Source organism: Phaethon aethereus, assembly GCF_964289735.1.
Source record: "Phaethon aethereus genome assembly, chromosome: 19".
Lineage (NCBI taxonomy): Eukaryota > Metazoa > Chordata > Aves > Phaethontiformes > Phaethontidae > Phaethon > Phaethon aethereus.
The window spans coordinates 12,671,751-12,693,143 of NC_138595.1; the positions used below are offsets into that span (position 1 = coordinate 12,671,751).

Sequence of the window (21,393 nt, forward strand, 5' to 3'; positions counted from 1 at the left end):
AGCGACCCTGACCGTCATGCCTGCCCATCCAGCACATGCTGAGCCCAGGAGCCTGTGTGGCATGATGTCCTCTCCTCTCACACTGCTTAATCTCCCCAGCCTCAATTGTTACCCTCACCCCACCCTTACTCACCCTGCTCCCAAACACACCGAGACTGCAGATGCCATGGAGGGGTCGCAGGATGCGCTGTGGGGTTGATGACGGCAGGACAGATGCTTGGCAGCTGTCTTCTGGCTGGACTGTGTGTCCCCCCCAGCGGTGTCCCCGTGTCTGCTGGGAGCCGCGCTCCCCAGGCACAAGCCTCTGTGCTGCCTGCAGTGGGAGGTGTCAATCCTTCTTTTTTTTCCTCTCCATTTTGTCCATTATGAGCAATGACATCTTAAATCTAATTAGGTTTTGCTCCCAGGGGAATTGAATTTGAGGCTTGGAGGAACTTTCTGTGGTGAGTGTGCAGCTTGGAAGCCATGGAGGTGCTGCGCAGATGCTGCTTGTTTGTATGAACAGTTTTATTATGTGTGAGAACTGAGGAGCCAAAAATACAGCATTTGCCGTCTCCAAAGGCACTGCGGGAAACAATCAGCCCCCGCCCCACTGTGCGAGACCAGGTTAATTGATGTGCAGAAAGGCAAACTGTGGCTGCATCCCAAGCTGCCCTGGAGCCAGGAGAGTCTGGAGGACTGCTCCAGCCCCAGCGGCTCCTCTGGGCAGCCCCGGGTGGTCCCGAAGCCCCTGGTGCTGAGACAGGCTTATTTAGGATTCCTGTGACACTTTCATCTCTGGAATGGCCACAGTATTTATCTGAGCTAAAAATGTCTTGTCGGGTGAAAATGCCTGCACAGAGCTGGAAGTTGGCCCCTGCAGCCCCTCCCTGGCTGAGCAGAAGGCGTCCTGAGGGACGGAGAGGTGGGTGGCAGTTTGTGATGTGCTGGGCGGGCTTTTATAGCTGAAGTCTGCTCATCCCGACACCACTGCAGGCAGTGCTAGACTTGTGTGAACTGGGGGACGGCCAAGTGGGTTGGGTCACTCATACCCAGTAACTCTACACGCATGGGCGGACGGGGCAGCGTTATCCCTCTCTCCATGAGTTGTATGGGTTTGTATCTAATGAGAGTTTGAAAGCGAGATCCAGACAGAGGATCCCAGGCTTGGGAAGGTGCCTTGTCTTCCTTGTTATTTCCAACCTGAGCCCTAGCTGTGTCTCTGTGGGTGCTCGTGCAGCCCTGCCACGGGAAAGAGGGATGGTGTGAGCTGGAGGAGCACAGCTAAGCTGTTAGGGTTAGTTCAGTTTGACTTCTGCAGCCTCAAAGTGCCTGAAGTGTTCCCTATTCATAGAGCGCCTGGCATGCAAAATTGAGCAATCTGGTGTTCGGTGTCAACTGGGTGATGGAGGCTTCCCTGGGAGCTTCCCCAGGGTCCTGCACACCCTGATGGAGCTACTTCTGCCCCATCCCCTGGGACCTGGTCAATGGGAACGGCCACTCCATCCAGCTGGGCACTGCAGGGCCGAGGACTGTGTAGTGGCCTTGAGGTGGAGAGTCTCCTCGGTGGCTTCATGTCTCTACCTGTCACAGAGCTTCTGATGGCCCTGCTGCACCATGACCTGTGCATCATCTCTCGCCATTCTCTCCTTGCTAGCTCAGGGATGAGTTTGCTTCTCCCTCTGTGCTGCAGCTCCCAGAAATGCACTGTGCTGCTTTGCTCATTGGCAGAGCTTCTTTTCCCCAGGAAACTTTAATATCTAAAGATGCCAAGTAGGAGGCAGATGTATTCTGGAGCTCTCTGGGGAGGCAGAGGTCCAGCTCTCATGATTTTCCAGGGTTTTTTGACGTTTCAGGCCAGGGGTTTTCCCCCAGGCTCTTCCCCCTTTGTGGGCACCTTGCATTGACTCAGTCCTTTCATTCCCATTTGTGGTTGTTGAAGTAGCTCTGTGATGATGCGGGCAGCAGATCAACCAAGTATCTAGCACACTTTAATCTGATTTTATTGCTGCTGAGGAGCTAATGACAGCCTTTCCAAACCAGGAAACGTAGTCAAAGGTGGTGGGGAGTCCTCTGGGGACCTGCAGGTTGGTTACATAGGTTGGGTGAGCATTGTGCTGGATGGCATGGGCAAGATGCAGCCTCCAGGCCTCATGCTTTGGTTCAGCATTAAAGCAAGCTCCTCCTGACCAGCTATGGCCCTTGGCCAAGCCTGCACTGGCTGGGCCGTCGTTAATCCATGTGATGTCTTTGCTCTCCTCCTTCACCTCGCTGCAGCTTTTACCATCCCCATGCTCTGCAATAGAGGAACAGGACAGCAAGGAGGTGGTGAGAGCCAGGATGAGACCATGTATCCTGTATCCCATCCTGCCTCTGCCTGTGAGAGACGTGGAATCTCCTGGAGCTGATCCCACTGCTTGCCTTCAGGGCTGTCTCTAGGGCTTGAATTGGACAGAGCACGTAGCCCTTGATGCACTGCAACTGGCATGCTCCTCCTCGTCACTGCGCCAGTGACCGCTCGGAGTTGAGCAGAGTCAACAGGAGGGTTTGTAAATTCGTGCTATTTGAGCTCTTGTTCTTCCTTCCTGGAACCAGGGCAGTTTCAGCTGAGACTGAGGATCCAATAGGCAGGAACTGGCAAGGGGGTGTCGTGGGTCGCCCTTGGTGGGAGTGATACTCTGTCACGCTAAAACATGTAAGTGTGGCTGGAAACGGGCCATGGACCTTTCCCAGAGCTGGGGGAGATGGGAAGGGTGATCAACCCAAGGGGACATTGGCATCATGTAGCTCCTTAGACCTGTGAGCACACAGATGGCAAAGCTCAGCAATCACCTGCAGCCATGAGCAGGCTGCTCTGAACTCACACGGGCTACAGACAGGTTGTTCTCCTGCTGCAAAGCAGCATCTTCTCAGAGCTTTAGGTGCACTCTTATAGATTTATGGACTCACAGAATGGTTTGTGTTGGAAAGGACCTTCAAAGATCATCCAGTCCAACCCCCCTGCTATGGGCAGGGACATCTCCCACTGATCAGGTTGCTCAAAGCCCCGTCCAGCCTGACCTTGAACACTTCCAGGGATGGGGCATCCACAGCTCCTCTGGGCAGCCTGTGTCAGTGTCTCACCACCCTCATGGTACAACATTTCTCCCCGATGTCCAGCCTAACCCCACCCTTGTTCAGCTTAAAACCATTGCCCCTTGTCCTGTCACTGCAGACCCTGGTCAAAAGTCTCTCTCCCTCTTTCCTATGAGCCCCCTTTAAGTGCTGAGTGGCCGCAGTGAGGTCTCCCCAGAGCCATCTCTTCCCCAGGCTGCACAGCCCCAACTCCCTCAGCCTTTCTCCACAGCAGAGGTGTCCCAGCCCTCGTGTTGTCCCAAAAGTGGGATCGTATGCCTGGTGTGCAACAAACCAATATACACACAGGGTAGAGGTATTTTGTTCTCACATATTTATGCAGATATGGGTGCTAGGTGGTATTCCACAAAGCTAGCACACCACACAAAAGAATCATTACATATTTATTGTGTTGTTTAATTAGTAAAAACTCACCTGAATCTACACTCACTGGTCAGTGATTCCCTTAACACTTGTTGCTCAGTTATATTTAAATTAGCCTCGCTTGCTCTGTAAGTCAGCACGCATGCTCGTAGCAGGCGGGGGGGCACTTTGCATACTCCCTCAGTTGAGTCGGTGCTCACGATCTCCCGCGGCCGCCTTTACCTTTCCCCCAGTTACTGTGGGTTCTGCTGACTTCATACCAGTGACGTTCCTGTAGCAAGATGTTTCCTTTATCAATCCTTGAAGTCCCTCTTTTCAGTTCCTCCTCTGGAGGCTGGTGATTAGTATGGCATGCGAGTTTATAAAAGTAACCAGGCCTTCCCTTTCACAAGATACTTAGGGAAAGGTCTCATTTTCTGCTCTACATCACTCAGACCATTTTGGTGGCTGCCTCTGGACCTGCTCTACCAGGTCCATGTCTGTTTTGTGCCGGGGACCCCAGAGCTGGACGCAGTGCTCCAGGGGGGTCTCAGGAGAGCGGAGCAGAGGGGGAGCATCCCCTCCCTCGCCCTGCTGGCCACGCTGCTGGTGATGCAGCCCAGGAGACACTTGGCTTTCTGGCCTGCGAGCGCACATTGCCGGCTCAGGTCCCATTTGTCACTCACCAGTATCCTCCAGTCCTTCCCTGCAGGGCTGCTGTCCCTCCCTCCCCTCCTCCTGGTCTGTGCTGGTCCTGGGGGTTGCCCCGACCCAGCTGCAGGACCTTGCAAAGAAGAGATATGTAATGAAGTGCAGAGGTGTCCTTGGAGGAACTTCCCAGGCAGGGTGGCAGCATGCACCATGCCTGTGGGGTGGTGGCCAGGCATGGCTAGGCATGCAGGGCCCCCCCAGTGCTCCCTGGGACACTGACACACTTGTGGTGAAGGCCTGGACCAGGTTCAGTGTTTTGGGAACCACCGTGGTCTGAGCCCCTGGTGCGGCAGTGCTGAAAGCAGGGAGTACTGTCCTGCGGGCTGCCCCTGCGCTCTGCCACGTCTCCTCCATTCCCCCCTTCAGAGGTGCCCTGGACTGATCCTGGAGGATGTCATTGTGCCTTTTGATACCACTGACAGAGCCTGTGGGCAGCGTGTTGTGGGGGAGCACCATACCAGACCCAAGCCCTTCCCTGCCTGCTCTTCTGCTGGTTTGGAGTTCATCTAAAGTCGCTTCATTAGCTGCTCTGGCCTGTCTGCCCCATTCGCTCCTGATCACACCGGTGGGGTGTCTGCTGCCCTCTCTGCACGTGTGGCCTGCTCCCCCCTCCCTGCTCCCACTGGGCAGCCTCAGCCTGGCGCCATATAGTTCAGCACTGTAATTTCACAGGTCCTCTCTGGCTGTTATCCTGAAGAATGCTGCAATTAATGGTGGGGGATCAGTGTAACCACAGAGTGTAAATAACTCCCCTGTAGTAGCATGGAGTATGTCCACGGGGAGGGGAAGGCACCAAATGAGCTGTGGGGCTGAAGGTGCCACCCTGGGCCCAAGGAGAAGGGCTGTGTTGCAGTGGGAAGGATGGAGCCTGGTTTCTGTTATGCAGCTGCAGGGCTAAAACTCAGGCAGCCTGGTGACTGCAGCAGTGCCTGCTGGGCCAGTGAGCCCTTGTAAGCTCAGTGTCCTTGCGGCCTTGAACTGGCCTGGGATGGGATGAGCATCCCTGCTCTTGGCTTGCTGCTCTCCATTCCTCCTCTTTCACAGCCTGCCAACTGGGTGCTGGTGGCTGCTGGTCCTTTGGCACCACTCCTTGCCCCACAGGAATGGGCAGCTTGACCAGGAGGGACAGACAGGCTTTCCTGGGTGAGCTGGGCCAGGCTGGCAGCTTGACTGCCTTAAAAAGAGGGGTCGCAGGACTGGCACAGCTGCTGTGGGATGGCAGCCCTTCAAACTGCCTGGTGCACTCTCAGAGCTGGAAGCTTTGCTCCACTCCACTCTTGGGAGATGCCATGGAGCCAGCAGAGCCCTGTGATAGGGCTATGGGACCCATGTCTGGGATGGGGGCTCATGGCTGACCCGTGTTGTGTCACTTGCAGCTGGCAGGACCACCACCAGCGAGGAGCTGGAGGACATGCTGGAGAGCGGCAACCCGGCCATCTTCTCCTCCGGGGTAAGCACCAGCACAGGCTAAAGCCTAGCCAGCCCCCTCTTCCAAGGGGTTTGGCTGGTGGACATGCTGCCACAGTGGCCCCAGTACAGGTGTGATGAGCTCAGCCCATGCAGGAGGTAGGACCTGGGTGCTTGGGTCTGGCCTGAGGATGCTGCCTGAGCAGGAGCTGCGTCCTGGCTGGAGGGTGGGGTGGGGATTTGCTACCAACTGCTTGGGCTGGAGTGGCTGGAGGGGCTCCAGCTCTTCCCTCTCTTGGTGCCCCTAATCCTGGCATCTGAGGGGCTGAGCACAGTGCTCAGTGGCCCTATCTTCTTGCAGATCATTATGGATTCAAACATCACCAAGCAGGCACTGAATGAGATTGAGACACGGCACAGTGAGATCATCAAACTGGAGAACAGCATCCGAGAGCTGCATGACATGTTTATGGACATGGCCATGCTGGTGGAGAGCCAGGTAGGGAGACACTGTGGCCCGATGGCCGGCTCACCTGGGGAGGTTAGAGGGCAATGGGGCTGCTGGCGGTCCCCTGCCTGGGTGAGTGCTGAGGGGAAAAACTGCATCTGGGACGGACGCAGCTCCCGCTGGGGCTGAGCTGGGCTCCCTGGGGGCAGAGCCACCTGCCCTGCACTCCAGAGCCGGCGGCTGCTGTGTGCCCAGGGTGGGAGGTTTGATGATGGGCTCTGGAGGAGGGCAGAGGGTGGCTGCCACGCTGGCAGAGATTTCTCCATCACCCCTGGAGCACCGGGCCCTGCTGGGTGAGCTTGGGGTGCCACCAGCCTCGGTAGTCCTGCCAGGCTGCCCCTGGCTATGCCGCCAGCCTGCGGCGCCTGGCCCTTCAGCCAGGCACATGGTCTGGTGTCTCTGCTCACCCCCCTTCTTGCCCGCCATGCTGCCATGGCCCGAGGAGACATCAGTGGCAGGTAAAGCCCCGCTGAGCCCCGGCTAGTGCTGCATGCTCTGCTCTGCATGGCTGTGCCCTGCATGTCTGCAGCTCTTACGTGGCGCTAGGGCCAGCCCATGGCAGGCAGGTGAGGGTGGCCATGACACATTGGCATTGGTGCCCTGTCCTGTCTGCCTTGGGGGACAGACACGAGGGATTCGCAGTTCCCTGCCCCACTCTAAGGACTAGACTGTGCCAGCACCCTGCATTGCCCTGTGCGGTAGGAGGCTCTGAGCTGCTGGCACCCGGAGCAGAGGGATGCCAAGCTGGCAGCAGTGCTGGTAGCTACCTGCTCTGCCCCAGGCATGGCACAGGTGAGAAGGAGAAGCAGCAGCTTTAGGCAAGGTGGGGAGAAGCAGGGAGCCTGGTGGGTTCCATGCTTGGGGGATAACACCAGAACACCCCTGGGCTTGCAAGGCTTGACCTCCTTTTGGTCTCCAGCATTAGGCTGAGAAACGAGCATTGCAGAGCTGCTGGCCATGACCGATTCCCTGGGCCTTGAGCCGACCATTCCTGCCAACCCTGTTGGCCACATGAACTGTCAGACTCTGTTCCCAGCTGATGCAGGACCTGGATGCTTCCTTGTGCAGTTAGGGTGAGGACAAAGGAGGTGGACAGGCTGGGGGACCTCGCCCCAGTCCATGTCCCCGTGTCTGCAGGAGTCCACATCCTCAGCCCACCCGTGCAGCCGCAGGGCCAGAGCTGGGCAGGAGTCCCTACAGGGCCTGGTGGACTGGCCTTGCCAGCCTCACTCCAGGACCCTCCGCTCTCAGCAAGGTGCTTGTGCAGATCAGAGTGGTCGTCCTTGCATGCGTGTGGTTTTGTGAGCATCCCACGTGGCGCTGCTGGTGTGGTCCTTGCTCCCCTCCATACCTCCAGTTTCAGCAGTGTGCAGCACGGTGTCAATGTAGATCCTGTTGTGGCTTTGATGTCACCTGAGATATCAGACAGGGTGACCACCAGGCCAGGACCAGGCTGAGGAACCCCTTTGACCCTCACCCTTGCTTGCTTCCCTGCTGGGATGTGCACAGAGGTCCCAGCCCTCTGGGACAGAGCCCGTGGTTCAGGGCCCCCACCCCAGGGTGCCCCAGGGCACCCACTGCCTGCAGGCAACTGACAGTGTCTCTCTCCTGCCAGGGAGCAGCAGAGCAGGAAGGAGCTCACATCTGCATGCATGTGGGTGCGTGGGCTCTGTCGCCGCTCTGCAGGGCGAGATGATTGACCGCATCGAGTACAACGTGGAGCACTCAGTGGACTACGTGGAGCGGGCTGTGTCTGACACCAAAAAAGCAGTGAAGTACCAGAGCAAAGCCAGGCGGGTGAGTGACGGCACTGGTTGGGGCCTGTCTTCCTCTGCCTACACTGCTGACACCTCTGTCTGGGGGACAGGCCCCTGCACAGAGGAGCAGGCAGCCTCACAGGCTGCGTGAGCACTGAGGACAAGCTGTGGGGCAGGGGTGCGGACTGGTGGAAGGAAAAGGGACATGGTGGATCCCATGGGCCAAGCCTGCTGTGAGAGCCACGTCCCGTGCCAAAAGTAGTAGAGAAAAGGCATGGTCCAGGTCTGACCGTGAGCTCAGTGCCAGCTGCCTGTCCCAGTCCCCACTCCTCTTCCCGTATCAGCTTGGGGGGACAGGGGCCTCTAGCTCAGCTCTGCCATCCCAGGGCTGAGGGGGGAGCTGGGTTGCCCATCCCTGCCCTGGGGCTGCCAGAGCCCCTCTGGCTCCCACGGTGCTGCTCAGAGCCCACCATGGGCAAACAGGAACGGGACAGATCGCAGCCCCCAGCTCTCGGGGCCAGCCTGTCTCCAACACTCATGGTCTCCTATCCCCTCTCTCCCTGCTGATGCTGGGACACCTGAGCAGAAGAAGATCATGATCATAATCTGCTGCGTGATCCTGGGTATCGTCATTGCCTCCACCTTCGGCGGCATTTTCGGCTAGACTCACCTCACGGGGACTCTGTGTGTGATGGACGGAGCCGCGCGTGCCATGGGGCCGCAGCCGCGCCGGAGCGAACCACGCAGCCCCGGAGCCTCCCAGCAGCATTTCAGTTTCTAATGCATGGTTGTTTGTGACGCTGTGTGTGCGGTGCGTCTGTGTGGAGGGAGCACCGGCCCCGGGGCACAGGCAGGGTGCACAGGACGGTGATGGGTGCAAGGGGGACCCTGGGCAGGAACCCGAGCTCTCATCACTGCTCCAGCCTGGGTGGCTGGCTGGGACCAGGTGGGTACAGAGGTGCCCTTGGGTGCTGCTCTTCCTCCTGTGCTGGGCAGTCTGTGTTAGTGACAGCCAAGGATGAGGAGGGACCAACGAAGAGTGCTGGGGTCCTTGGGAATACAGTGCCCAGCAACCTCCCTCAGCTTCCCCATCACCTCCAGCCAGAGCTCTCGTGTCAGCCACATCTGCACTTGTAAAGACCTTTCCTTGGGCTGCTTTTCTCATGGGGCCCTTCCCCAGGGGTGTGCTCTGCCAGGCCCTGCCTCCCCCTGTCCCTGCCCATCCCATGGCCATGGCTGGCTGCAGAGCTGGCTGCAGACTTCCATCCCTGCTGCTCTGCTGATGGTAGGGCTGCCCTCTCCCTAGGCCGGGGTGCCTCTCCCTAGGTGTGGGTGCCGGGGGCTGGACAAGCTGCTGCTGGCAGTGGGTGCCTGATGGAGGCTGCTGGCAGTGTGGGATAAGGAGCTGCTTGGGGCCATCACAGTTGTTTGAGGACAGGGACAGGCCACATGGGACCTGTGCCGCACACTGGTGCTGGCCTGGCAGGGCAGGGGGGCACAGGTACTTTAAGGCCAGCATGTTTCACTAGCCACACACCCTGCACCAAAGCCTCATTGTTCTGTTCTCAGCCCCAGCACATGGTGGCCCTGGCTTCTGCTGCCCCCGGCCTGAGCTCTGGCCATCGGGGTTTGGACCTGCTCTGATGCCCGCAGCCCCCAGCAGTGCTTGCCTGGGAGTAGGGCTGCTTCCAGCCTCACTTCTCCACATAGGCACTAATGGCTGGGGGTTGGAGGCAGTTGAGCTTTCTCCTGTCGTGGTGCCAGGAGCAGCCCTTGTTGCATTCACCCCCCTGCAAGCTAGGAGCAGCAGCCTTCCTCCTCATCTATCCTACTAGCTCCTGAGCAGGGCAGTGTCTGACTGCCCCTTCCACCTCTTTGCCACCTCTTGGCATCTACCTGCCCCTGTCACCTCCTCCTGGCACAGTGCCCTTCTGCCTGCACATCCCCTGGCCCATCCAGTGAGGCATCCGCACTCAGTGGGGTGCTGTGGGAGCACCTGGGTGCCCTGTGTCCCCCACCATGCACAGTATATGGATGCAGCTACCATGGGGTGGCCTGAGCCTGCTGTCAGCTCAGAGGGACCCTGTGTTGCCACTGTCCGTTTTCCTTGGGCTGGGGGCAAGGTTCTGCCCTCACATTCCTCCAGAGACTCCAGGGCTCCAGCTGGCCCATGCACATGCCAAAGCACCACAGAGGAGTGCAGAGCAGGGCATGCACCTGGGGCCAAGCTCTCAGCCCCACACTGGGATAGGGGCTGGACATGAGCCCAGATGCTGGTAGCAGAAAAAGGGCACTTGATGGCAATGAGTACTCCAGCTGTAGGCAGCGTGTCACCTCCCTGCTCCAACTGGAGTGAGGGTAGGGCTGCTCCAACCCCACGCTCCTCCACATTGTCTGGGTGCTGTAGCACAGGCACTGTTCCTGTGTGTGGTGCCCATGGGTGCAGGGGAAAGGCAGCGGGCTGTAGTCAAGACACAGCGCTGCCTTCCCCAGGTGCAGCCCTGTCCAGCAGCAACCCAGACACAGCTCTTTCCCTGCCACTGTTACCCGAGGTCCTACAATACAGCCCCTGGTTGCATTTAGCCTCTGCTGGGAAGCGTGTCCAGATTGGTCCCCTGCCCCGCCCAGCCCAGGCCCCCAGCAGGTGCGGCCATGGGAATATCCAAGACCGGAGCCCCCTTCTTTCACAGTCCCACAACAACTGATGTGAGTTACAGCACTGCAGCCTGTGTGCGCAAAAGGGCTTGGGGCACCGGGACCCCTGCAAGCAGGGACAGGCCATCTCTGGAGCCTCACTGCAGGGCAGGAGGCAGGCATGGGCAGGGTCCTTACTCTCCGGACATGTGCGGCTACAGGAAAGGGAGCTGGAAGTGATGCACGATGCCTTGCTGCTCCTGCCCCTGTGCAGCTCCCTGCCACCACAAGTCTGCGCTATGCTCTACTGAGCCAGCAAGAGCCGAGCCCCCTCCTCTGGGAAGCAATAACACTGCTGACAGGGCTGCTCCTGGGCAGGCAGGCAAAAAAGCTCCTCTCAGGCTCTCACCCTGCAGCAATGCCCACTGCTAGCACAAGGTGACTTTTTCTTCCAAGCAGTGGCTTTTGTGGCACAAGCTCATATGACATCAGGGCTGTGGCCCACCCCTGTCAAGGCATGAGGCCAATCCCACTGGGGGGATTTTGGCACTTGCTCCTTCCTTGTTGGCACCACCACCGCCAAGCAGCCCCAGCAGCAGAAGCCAGATGAGGCCACAGTCAGCAATTTTGCCACTGGCACTTTGCTGGTATCCTGCCTGCAGGCAGTGGTGGTGCCAGGCTCTGACGTGAGGGAAGCAGAGGAGCAGGCTGCCATTGCTGCCCTTACAGGCAGGCTCACACTGTCCTCGCTGTGAGGGGAGGGTGTTTTGGTGCAATAATTACCCCTGCACTACGGGAAGCCCCATTCAGTTCCTTTTTACCTACCCGTTGTTGCATGTACAGACCAAATCAACAGTGTGGTTGTGTTTTGGGGAGACATTTCACTTTTTCTTTCCAGCCCCCAACCTCAGACCACTTGTCCTTTGGGTTATACCACCTCTGTTCCAAGTGCCACCTGCCCTCCCAGCGCTGGGAGCATGTCGATGCAGTATTCCCCGAGCAGTGTGGGGCACGCACAGCTTGCACTCGAACTGGGGATTTTTTTTTTTTTTTTTTTTTGTAATTAATGTACTTGAAGGCTTTCCAAGCCCCCCGTGGAGTTGTACTGTTGCTGTACTGTGAGCTAAGTGTCCTTGTTTTCTATGTGGATCTTGACCCTGGCTTGCTCTGTCTCACTGGGCTGGATGACACTGTATGTTGCCTCTTTTCTCCTTCACCCTTTCCCTTCCTGCTAGCCTCCCTTTCTTCTTCCAAAGCTTTGGGTGCAAAACAGCTTCCCATTTTGTGGAATTTTTATGTAGAATAAACATTTGTAACTGTAAAGCTCTGGCTGGCACCTGTCTGTTGCAGGGGAAGGGAGGTGATGGGGAACAAGGGCTGGGGTGCAGACAACCCCAGTACCCTGAAGCACTAAAGCATACAGGGTGGGCCTGATGCAAAGTTCCCACAGAAGCAATCGTCACAGAAATAACATGCCAGGAGGAAGATTTTCCCTCATGGGGACACAAACCTTTATACTGCCCGACTCCCTGCCTGCGGGCAGAGGGGAAGCTGGCAGGGAACTAGGTGCTATGTTCTCACCTCAGTACTCCCCTGCACTGAGGGCAGGACACAGGAGACCAGCAACACTTCTGACTCATTGACTATTTAGTGAGGAGGCTGGATATAATGTTCTGGCTCACCTGGAGCTCCAGATGGCTCACTGTACTCTCAGGAAGATAAGCAACGGCATTGCAGACACCAAGTGGCCAGAGCACTGTCTGCCAATCTACATTCACCAGGAAAACAGGTCTGGAAGCTTTGCAGTTGGCTGCTGGGCAGCACCCGAGCTAGTTTACACCTTCAAGAGCCACAATGACCTGTCTCAGCAAGTCCCAGTCCTGGGGTGCCCATCAGTGCCATCCACAGGAGGCTCACTGGAGGGACCAACACACCATCTTCCATGCCAGCACTGTCCAGAGCAATTCAGAAGCGAGGGCGGCGCTTTCGACCCGTGTATTTTGTGTCTGCTCGCACTTCCCTGCAGAGAAAAGCAGACAGCAACTAAGCACAATCCACAGGTCACTCTGGGAGGTGAAGGGAAGCGGGTTCGTGGCAGGAATTTGAACAGGTGACAGCAGGCCAGACCAGCATGGTCGGCCTCAGCTGAGGCAGGGCCCAGCAGAACTTACTTGCCCTGCCGTCGTCTACGCTCCTTCTTCTCAAGGATCCAGTCCCGGCTTTTCTTCACAGACTTGCCCTTGGCGTTTCTGAACCGTGTCCTACAAAGAAAACGGACAGCAGATGAAGAGGAACTGAGGTGGAGGGCACAGTTTTCTGCCCTGGAGGATGGTCACCCAGATCCAGGCATGCCTGCCCTCTGCCTCATAAAACCAGTGAGTACTCCTCCCACCACCCCCGGGGAGAAAGAGGCTCAGCCAGCACTGGGGCAGGTGGCCAAACAGTTCAACTCCAGATACACTGGGGAGGGAGGCTGCTTCCAGCCCTGGGTCTGAGCCAAGGGGTACTTACCCTCCACAGGCTGCAGCAGGCCAGTACTCCCCTGTGCCGTGTCTGACACACCAGGAGTACACTGGGCTCTGGGATCTCAAGGGGGATATGGGCTCAAGCACAACCACCTTCCCCTTGTCTGCTGTACTCTGAACAAAGCAGACAAAGCCTCTGGCTTCCCAGCAAGTAGTCAGTTCTGCTATTGCCCTCCAAGACCAGCTACCCCCTGGACTAATTAAGCACAGAACAGCAATGTAAGAGGCAGGAAAACATGGCAGCCACAATCTCCTGGCAGCCATGACGACTTTCCTCTGGTTTTTATTCTCTGTCTCTCCCACTGGCTGCAAGAGGGGCTCCTCCCTGCACCACTACCATGGGAGGAGACCTGACCAGCAGGAGAAACGCCTAGGCTCAGCAGAGCTAAGCAAAGAATTTGACAGCAGAAGGAAGGAAACACCAGGCCTCAGGCACAGCAGCCTGCCGCCCCAACATAAAAAGCCATGCTTGGCATCACCAGCACTGTAAACATTCTGCCTCCCATCACCTGATCTAAATTAACTAACCTATGCTACAGCGATGAGCTGGAGAGCCAAGTGCCGGACAGAAAGCGCACCTCAGACTGAATGCTCAGCTGCAGCTCTCGTGAAGCATCAACAGCCCCACGACACCACACACAAAGCCCTCCAAACTAACCCATTCCATTCGTTGCATCTGAGGCCCTTTGATAAGATAAAGCAGTGCCCATCTGGGCTGCCAAGTCCTCCCAGTGTCCCCGGTCCCCTCCCTTCAGTCACTTCTCACATGGCAGCGCTGTTGTCCTCAGTCAGCAAAACCAGCCCTTATACCCCCCAACACTCCTTGCTTGGGGAAGACTTGCAGCTTCACCCCTCACACGATACCTCTCATTGGTGAACTTTGCCTGGTGTATCTCTTCTCCATCAGCACACTCAGTACCAAGGCCCTGAAAAGCAAAATTGGGAAGTTTCATTCTCCTCTGGAGCAGAGCTAACAGTCATGCCATCTAAATTAAGGGGAAACCAGGGCTCTGCAAGCGGAAGAACTGGAGCAGAAACAAACTGGTCTTCCAGAAATTGTGGCAATGAAACCAGATCTCAGGGAGAGTGGGGATTGGTGAGACTGACAGCAAATGTATAAAATAAGTCACATCTGCACACGCAGAGCTGCCTGGCTCCCACTCTTGTGGGAGTTCCTCCACCCACAGCTCTTCCACCTCACCCAGCTGCTGCCTCGCAGAGCTCCTCACCTTTGGTAAGGTGCCAGATGCCCCAACAAAGAGACAAAGGAAGAACCTGAAAGAACAAGAACAAAAAGCATGAAGCTGGGATTCAGCATGCAATTCCCAGTCGCCAAGCGAGGCTAAGATTGTTTAAAACAGAGCCAGATCTAAGCTGTAACCTCTGTCCAGGACTGTATCATGGGAGAAAGAACAACTTTGGGAAAAAACCCAAAAGAAATCACTGCTAAACCCAGGCCTCAACCCAAATACATATACACAGGACTCACTTCTTGGCTTTGGCACTGTTCGGGTAATCTACCACCATTCCCCCAGTAAAGCCAGCTCTCATGGCTTGGGCTGTGATGAGCTCCAGCTGGAAAAAGAAGCAAGTGCAAAAGTTATTTAGCAGTCATCCACCAGCAATGCCCAAGAGACCTCTGGGTTCGACCACAGCTAACTGCGCATGCCAAAGATAGGTCATTCCTGCTCCTGTTAAAACTCTGCACCAAGCTCTCAGTCCTGCAGTACCATCCAAACACCAGTCTGCTGTCTTAATTTGGTTCTCCTTGCTCTTCAGTCTAGCCTGGGTTAATTGGCACAGCAGACTCTCTAGGAGTGGAACACTGGGCTGGATTTTCCAGCCCTGGAGAGTTACAGTACAGAGCTGATGACTACAGGCCACTCTTCAAACCCAGTCACACAAGGGAAAATCCAGCACATCAGATTCAGATCATGTCCTGCCAATTTCTTTGATTTTAAGGCTCAGCCCAAGACAATTGAAAGCAACAGAAATTGCATAGGGCATCTTCCTTATAGGTTTTTTGCGGGGCTCTCTAACAAGCTTTACAGATGGTGGAAAGGACAGAGACACAGACCCGATGTGGAGAAACATGATGCATTCAGAGCCCCCAAAAGCACATGACTTCTCTGCCTATGCCTCTTCTCCACTGACTGATGTCCTGTACCTGTTCTGAGTTCTCGGGGTACAACTGCAGGACAGCTCGGGATCCTCGGGCCTGCAGGAAATAAAGTTGGTCACAAACTTGTCTCAGTGCAGGCAACCCCTCTCAGACACAATCACCCAATTCCTAGCCCAGACACTAGCACCCACCTCCCCAAAGCCTCCTGGGGAACTATTCCCAGGAAAGCTGCTCAGACTGCAGAGCCACCTCCTCCACAGCACAGCAAGGAAAGGGAGTAACAGCAGGGATCAAACAAGCACAAGACATCATGTAGGCAGGCAAGGAGATAGGAAATGGGTGCTCCTGCCAGTCCTCCGTTTCAGAACAGCGTTTAAATACCTGACGTAAAATATCTTGCTAAAATGCACCAATGAGGATGTAAAAGTAAGCAGACGTCTGACTGGGAGAGCATGACACTTACCAAGGCAGTATAAAGAGTTGAGAAGAATTGATAAAGGCGTTTTGGAGGGCTGTGTGATTTCCTATCAGCATTACAAAGCCACTGCACTGCGGAAATACTGAGAAAGAAAACAAGACCTCTGGGACACTGAGCCATCGATTCTTTCGCAGAGCCTGTCACTTCCCTTTGAACTTACTTCCAGCACTAAGCATGTGGTAGGCTTGAGGGAAAAGATTTAATTTTCTCCATATAGCTTTGCCTTCTGTTTTGCAGTTACACGAACCGCTCTGGAGACTCACTATGCCAAAACCCAACAAGCCACAGTAGTTATTCAAGCACAAAAGAATCACCAAGCATCCCCTTCAGGCCAGGTGCTCAAATAATTCAAGTGCCTAGCTGTGGCCCTTCCATGGCCATGCAGGTTTTGCCAATGACTGATCCCAGAGTGTTCAGATCAGCGACAGTCCCTGCTCCTTCCCAGCACCTTTCTGGAGTATCCTCTAAGCAGAAAAGTGTTTCTGTCCCCTTCATCTAGCTTTTCATCCCAAAATCAACCATCAACTTTTGATCCAGGGACTGACCTTGCAGCTGACCAATGGTACAGACACACGTTCTGTTTTCCTCTGTGGAGCAGGTCTCAACCCTCCTGACAATATTCCCAATTTTATTTTATTTACTTCAATAAAATTCCTAGCTTACCAGCACAAAAGACGACAAGCATGACTTGGGAAACAGCTGTTGGAAGCTGCTTCTATCATCTAGAATCTCAGCAGCTTGTCCCAGAGAGGTGGAGTCATGTTGCATGGAGCAAAGAGAGCAACTGATAAGGACAGTTGTGCTCATCTGTTATTGCACCATATGCAGAACATGTGTGCTATAGAGATGATGCAGTTACATGGCGTATCAAGAGAGCTCACCACAAACTCACCTGATACAGCCGTCAAACATGCCAGGCCTGAAGGGAATGCCATGACCCACATCTGCAAGGAGAAGGTCTCCTTCCACCTCCCTCTCCACAGCCACATCTGCACAAAACAAGAGCATAGCTCAGACAACCAGCTCACACCTTCAGAGACCACCTCTGAGGTGAGGCAAGGGGGACAGGGGAGGAGAGCCTCCTCACCCAGCATGGCAGGACTGATGTCCATGCCAATCCAGTAGTGACCCTCGTCAGAGATGTAATCCCCACTCAGTCCAGAGCCACAGCTGAAGGGAGGAAGGGGGAAAGTGAAGGGATCATGGGCCTGGTCCGAGGGTGACCCTGGCCAGCTACAACACTACGGCAGCTTGTGCCTCTTCTTCAGCCCACAGCAAAGAGACACCAGTGCCGGTGCCGTGGGGCCGGGATGCCCCTCGCCCCCAGGCGCCCGTCTGGCCCCAGCGCCATGGCTGGCTGAAGCCCCAGATGCCCCATGTGCTATGACACAGGGCAGGGCCCGTGCTCACCCCACGTCCAGGAGGAGGCACGGCCGGTCCTCTGGCAGTCCCAGCAGCTCCACAGCGCGCTCTGACATCTGCGACTGGATTTCCACCACCCGGGAGCTGCAAGACACGGCCAGGGCATGGGCAGCCGGCGGCAACCCCGCGGCGCGACCGCCCCTGCCACCGCCCCACGGTGGGATTTCACACCACCCTCCCCCCCCCGGCAGACACCTCGCCGCCGCCTCACGATGGGACCCCTCGGCTGCAGCCACACGGTGGGGTCGTTCCCTCCGCTCCCGGCGGGTTCTCCCCCGCTCTCCGCCCCATGACGAGACCCACCTTCCCCCACCCCCGCCGCCTCATGACAGGACCCCTCCCCGCCCGCGCGGCCTCGGAGCGATCGCTCCGCCGTACTTCTGCGTGTACTTCCGCGCCTCGGCCTCATTGTAGAACTGCAACAAGAGAGAGAAGTGGAGACGGTGAGGCCCTGGATCCCCGGGAGAGGCCCGGTTCTCCTTCCCGCCCGTCCCGCCGCTCACCAGCTCGGGCGGCCCGCGGTGCTCGGGCCGGCGACCGCTGCCCGCCATGCTGCCACGTGACGTCACTGGTCTGTGCCGCGCGCGGAAGGCGCCGTCGCGTCCAAGATGGCGGCGGGCGGGCGCTGAGGCGGCGCGGCTTGATGGAACCGGCAGCGCTCGGCCGCCTGCGGCGCCTCTTGCCCGTCACCCCGCAGGCCCCGCGGCCCGGCTGCGCTCTGACGCCGTCCCGCGGCGGGCAGACGGGCGGCGGAGGAGCTCCGCGGCCGCGCCACGACCTGTACGAGGTGCTGGGGGTTCCGGCTACGGCGACGGCGGCCCAGATCAAGACCGCGTACTACGAGCAGTCGTTCCGTTACCACCCCGACCGCAACGCCGGCAGCGCCGCTGCCGCTGCCCGCTTCGCCGCCGTCAGCGAGGCCTACCGGGTGCTGGGCAGCGCCGCCCTGCGTCGCAAGTACGACCGCGGTCTCTTCAGCCCCGAGGACCTGCAACGCGCCCCCCAGCCCGCGGGCCGCTCGACAGCCGCCGCCCCACCGCCGCCCCGCGCCCCCGCCGCCGCCCGCCGCGGGCCCGTCCCTCCGCCCTTCGACTTCGACGCTTTCTACCGGGCACACTACGGGGATCAGCTGGAGCGGGAGCGGGTGCTGCGGGCGCGGCGGGAGCAGCTGCGCCTCCGCCGGGAGGAGGCCGCGGCCCAGGGACGCTTCCGGCTTCTCTCTGACCTCTCGGTTGGGCTCATCTTCTTTCTGGGCTTCGCTATCCTCTACGGCCTCAAGTGACAGCAGGGTCAGCTGGGCAGCCACCGGGCACCCACCCAGTTCCACTGCGGCGTTGGGATGGAGTGTCACCAGCGGGCATGGCAGCTGGCTGGGAGTGTCTTCTGCACCCACACAGTTGGCAGGCACTGTGTGTGGGGTCTGCTCCTCAGGCTGAGACGTGTCCCTTCTGCCGGTGTGACTTTCAGAGACTCTGTACAACTAGCAGGCTCCATGTGTGGGCAGTGCTCCATTGGCTGTGACCTGACTGCTCTGCCGGCATGACCTTCGGACACAGAGTGCAACTGGCAGGCATGGTACATGGCTGTGGTGTGACCTCTAAGTGTGACCTGCAGACAGTGTGTGACCACTGGATGCCACATGTGAGCTCTGCTCTGCAGCCTGTGATGTGCCCCTGCTGCCAGCGTGACCTTGCAGATGTGGTGTAGGGGCTCAGCAGGCTGTGATGTGTCCCCTCTGCCCATGTGACCTGCACACACAGTGCCTGACAGGTAAATGGACTCTGCTTTGTGGACTGTGATGCGTCCCCTTCATTGGCACTGCTGTTTCACCTTGGTGGGAACCATGTGCCTGTTTTAGGCCACAGCAGAGATTAAATGGCTGTCAGTGGTGTCTGTGTGCTGTGTGTGTTCACAGGGGGTGCTCTCACCAGTGTTATGGCTCCCTGTGGCTTTCTGTTAATCTGACACCTGCCACCTCTATGCTGTCACACCTGTTTGTTACTACATCTTTGGGGAATTTTGGGAGTGTTGATCTCCAAACTGCATCATTGCCCTTGTCTGTTCCTGTTCAGGGCTTTCCTCGGTGAGTATGGAAGTCTTGGCATCAGCAGCCTGGAAGAATGAAACCTGGGCCCGTTGCCTCGTGTCCTGGTCAGCGTGCAATATCTCCTGGAAGTGCTGCCCAAAACACTTCTGTGTTCGGAACAGCCTGTCGTGTCTAGGGCTTGCCAGAACTTTGCATGAGGCCATCCTGCACAGGCCTTCGTGGTGCTGAGTGGTATTTCTTGTGTTTTACATGTACCTAAGCATCATTTACGCATGAGAGTATTTGCCTATTTAAGTATTGAAGTGTTTTAAGATCTAAAGATTGTGTGTCTCAGAGCTTCTGTCTTTCCTTGTGTGGGGCTTTTACCTGTGCTATGCTGGCACTACATGGAGTGAGCAAAGCTTCATGATATTTAACTCTGAGTGTGCCAAAGACTTTATCTGCATTGCTTTCCCCTGGATTTGCTGGGCCTGGCTGGCAGCAGTCTGTGCAGCAGCCAAGCCCTTGCCTTTCATTGCAGTGACCCTGGGTTATGTTTTCTCCCAACACAAACATGTTAAAAGCACATGTCCTGTGTTTTCCAGCTATGGAATTCTGTGATACTGAACTGAGCCTGAGGCAGTAGCATGGCAGGGAGTGTAATGTCTACTGGTACAGGGTATGTGCTGTACAGGAGAGCTTTATGCCTTTTCTGGAAAGCAGTGTACCACCACACCACCAGTGTCCAGACTCTGGAGACTGCTGCGTGTTTGGAGCAAATTCAGCTCAGGGGCAGAGAGAGAATTTTCCAGGATCCTCGCTGGTTGTCAGTCCATCCCTCTGTGTGAGACTATAGTCCTGAAGTGTCAGGATATGAAGAGCAGGAGTCTGGCATTCAAGGGCATTGGTTACAGAGTGAAAGTCTCCTTGTTGTGAAAGTCTCCTCCACTCCTGAGTTGTGGCTCTGTGTCACACACTGGTGCATTTTCATGTTATAAACTAAGCCACTTGAAAGATCAGAGGCGGCTTCTCTGTCAGCGTTTGGCAGGAAGTTTTCTCTTCCAGACTGGAAAAGCTAGGGATGTCCATGGGAAGCAGTGGGTACTAAGGAGTACCTCTGTAGTTCCTGGTGGTGTGGCTTGCGGGTTTTTAAGGCAGTCCTGCCAAACATGAGTTGTCCTCTGGTTTGATCTTTCTTAAATATATGTAGTGCTGAGGCCTGGGGCTGTGGGCTGTTCCCACAGGCAAGCTCCATACCCAGCTCTGAGCCAGCTTCCTGGCAGAGAGAGGGTCTGGTGTGGTGCAGCGTGGAGCAGGAGAAACACTAGCTGGTGTGCTGCCTGATTGCTCTGCCCCCTAACACTGGGACAGGGAGGAGCTGCTCCAGTAAGCTGACTGGGCTGACTCGCCTGCTCTCTGTGTCTTGTGCTTGTATTGGAAATTTGCAGGGTGAAGTATGCAGGCACCAAAACAGAGCTAATCCATGTGCCTTTCAGTGGGTGCTTTGGACCGTTCAAATTATTGGCTCTTCTTTTTCCTCAGGTCTCCATGATGTATCTTGAACATTAAAGATATCCAGCCATAAACTGGTAACGAAATGACACATCTTTCTTTTGGTGGGCTTGGGAGCTAAATATTCCTTGTACTTTGCTGGAAAATGGAGGGTAGGGGTCAGGCTGATGTTTCACGTGGTGACTGCAGCAGGTCGATGAAGAGGGCGGCGAGGGGTGTCCTGTTTCCCTGAGGCTGTGCTGAGAAGGGTGGGCATGCTGCCTGCAGTCAGTGGGGATTGGGTAGGAGGGCCTCTCTGGGCCACCATGGACTTCACTCCTGCCTTGCGGAGACCCGTTGTGTGTTGCCTGTGACACATGGGGGTTGCTGTGCACTTGTGACGTACCCCCTGTGCTCATGACACTCTCCGTGCTCACATGCTGCAGGCAGCATTTGGTTCTGCTGTTGAGTTTGGTCATAGGAGGGGAAGCACAGAATGCAGGGAATGGGGGGATGCATTGGGGCATCCAGTCTGTCACTTTTGGGGGGGTATGATATACCTGTCCCCAGCATCACCTTTGCTCTGGTCAGACCTGAGTGCTGCTCTGCTCCAGTGAAGGGTTTCAGGAGCTTGGGCACAAAGTAGCTGGAGCTAGTCCAAATTAACAGACCAACTGCCACCTCCCAGCACACCAGGTTTCTACCCCTTCGTCTTCTTGTGTCATTATTGTTGTCACATTCTTGTCTTTCCCTAGTTGATTCCCTGAGGGAGAGGTGCCAGGAGCAACTGGATTTCTTGTGACTCCTTTAGCCAAGTGAGCGCAGTCCTTGTGAAGTGCCAGTGGCACGACTGCTA

General features: G+C 56.6%; 3 protein-coding genes across 3 annotated transcripts in view; 2 read left to right on the forward strand and 1 right to left on the reverse strand.

The window, feature by feature from the left end:
• Positions 1-8,503, forward strand: part of STX1A (syntaxin 1A) — a gene marked incomplete at both ends in the record, with an annotated part of 90,252 nt that extends 81,749 nt beyond the window's left edge. Inside the window, 4 exons of the mRNA XM_082008382.1 lie at positions 5,544-5,617; positions 5,936-6,073; positions 7,769-7,879; positions 8,426-8,503. Coding sequence (XP_081864508.1) covers positions 5,544-5,617; positions 5,936-6,073; positions 7,769-7,879; positions 8,426-8,503 — 401 coding nt within the window. The remainder of the gene's footprint in view (positions 1-5,543; positions 5,618-5,935; positions 6,074-7,768; positions 7,880-8,425) is intronic.
• Positions 8,504-12,327: 3,824 nt separating this feature from the next.
• Positions 12,328-17,571, reverse strand: BUD23 (BUD23 rRNA methyltransferase and ribosome maturation factor; the record flags this gene model as incomplete). Its single annotated transcript, XM_082008790.1, has 12 exons — positions 12,328-12,493; positions 12,645-12,734; positions 13,863-13,924; positions 14,228-14,273; positions 14,488-14,573; positions 15,166-15,216; positions 15,584-15,680; positions 16,491-16,587; positions 16,686-16,768; positions 17,009-17,104; positions 17,399-17,436; positions 17,524-17,571. 12 exons carry the CDS (start codon positions 17,569-17,571, stop codon positions 12,439-12,441), a joined length of 849 nt encoding a protein of 282 aa, XP_081864916.1. The 3' UTR covers positions 12,328-12,438.
• A 92-nt stretch (positions 17,572-17,663) lies between these two features.
• DNAJC30 (DnaJ heat shock protein family (Hsp40) member C30) lies at positions 17,664-18,302 on the forward strand (the record flags this gene model as incomplete). The annotated part of the gene is made up of 1 exon (XM_082008415.1): positions 17,664-18,302. One exon carries the CDS (start codon positions 17,664-17,666, stop codon positions 18,300-18,302), a length of 639 nt encoding a protein of 212 aa, XP_081864541.1.
• Between the last annotated feature and the right edge of the window lie 3,091 nt (positions 18,303-21,393).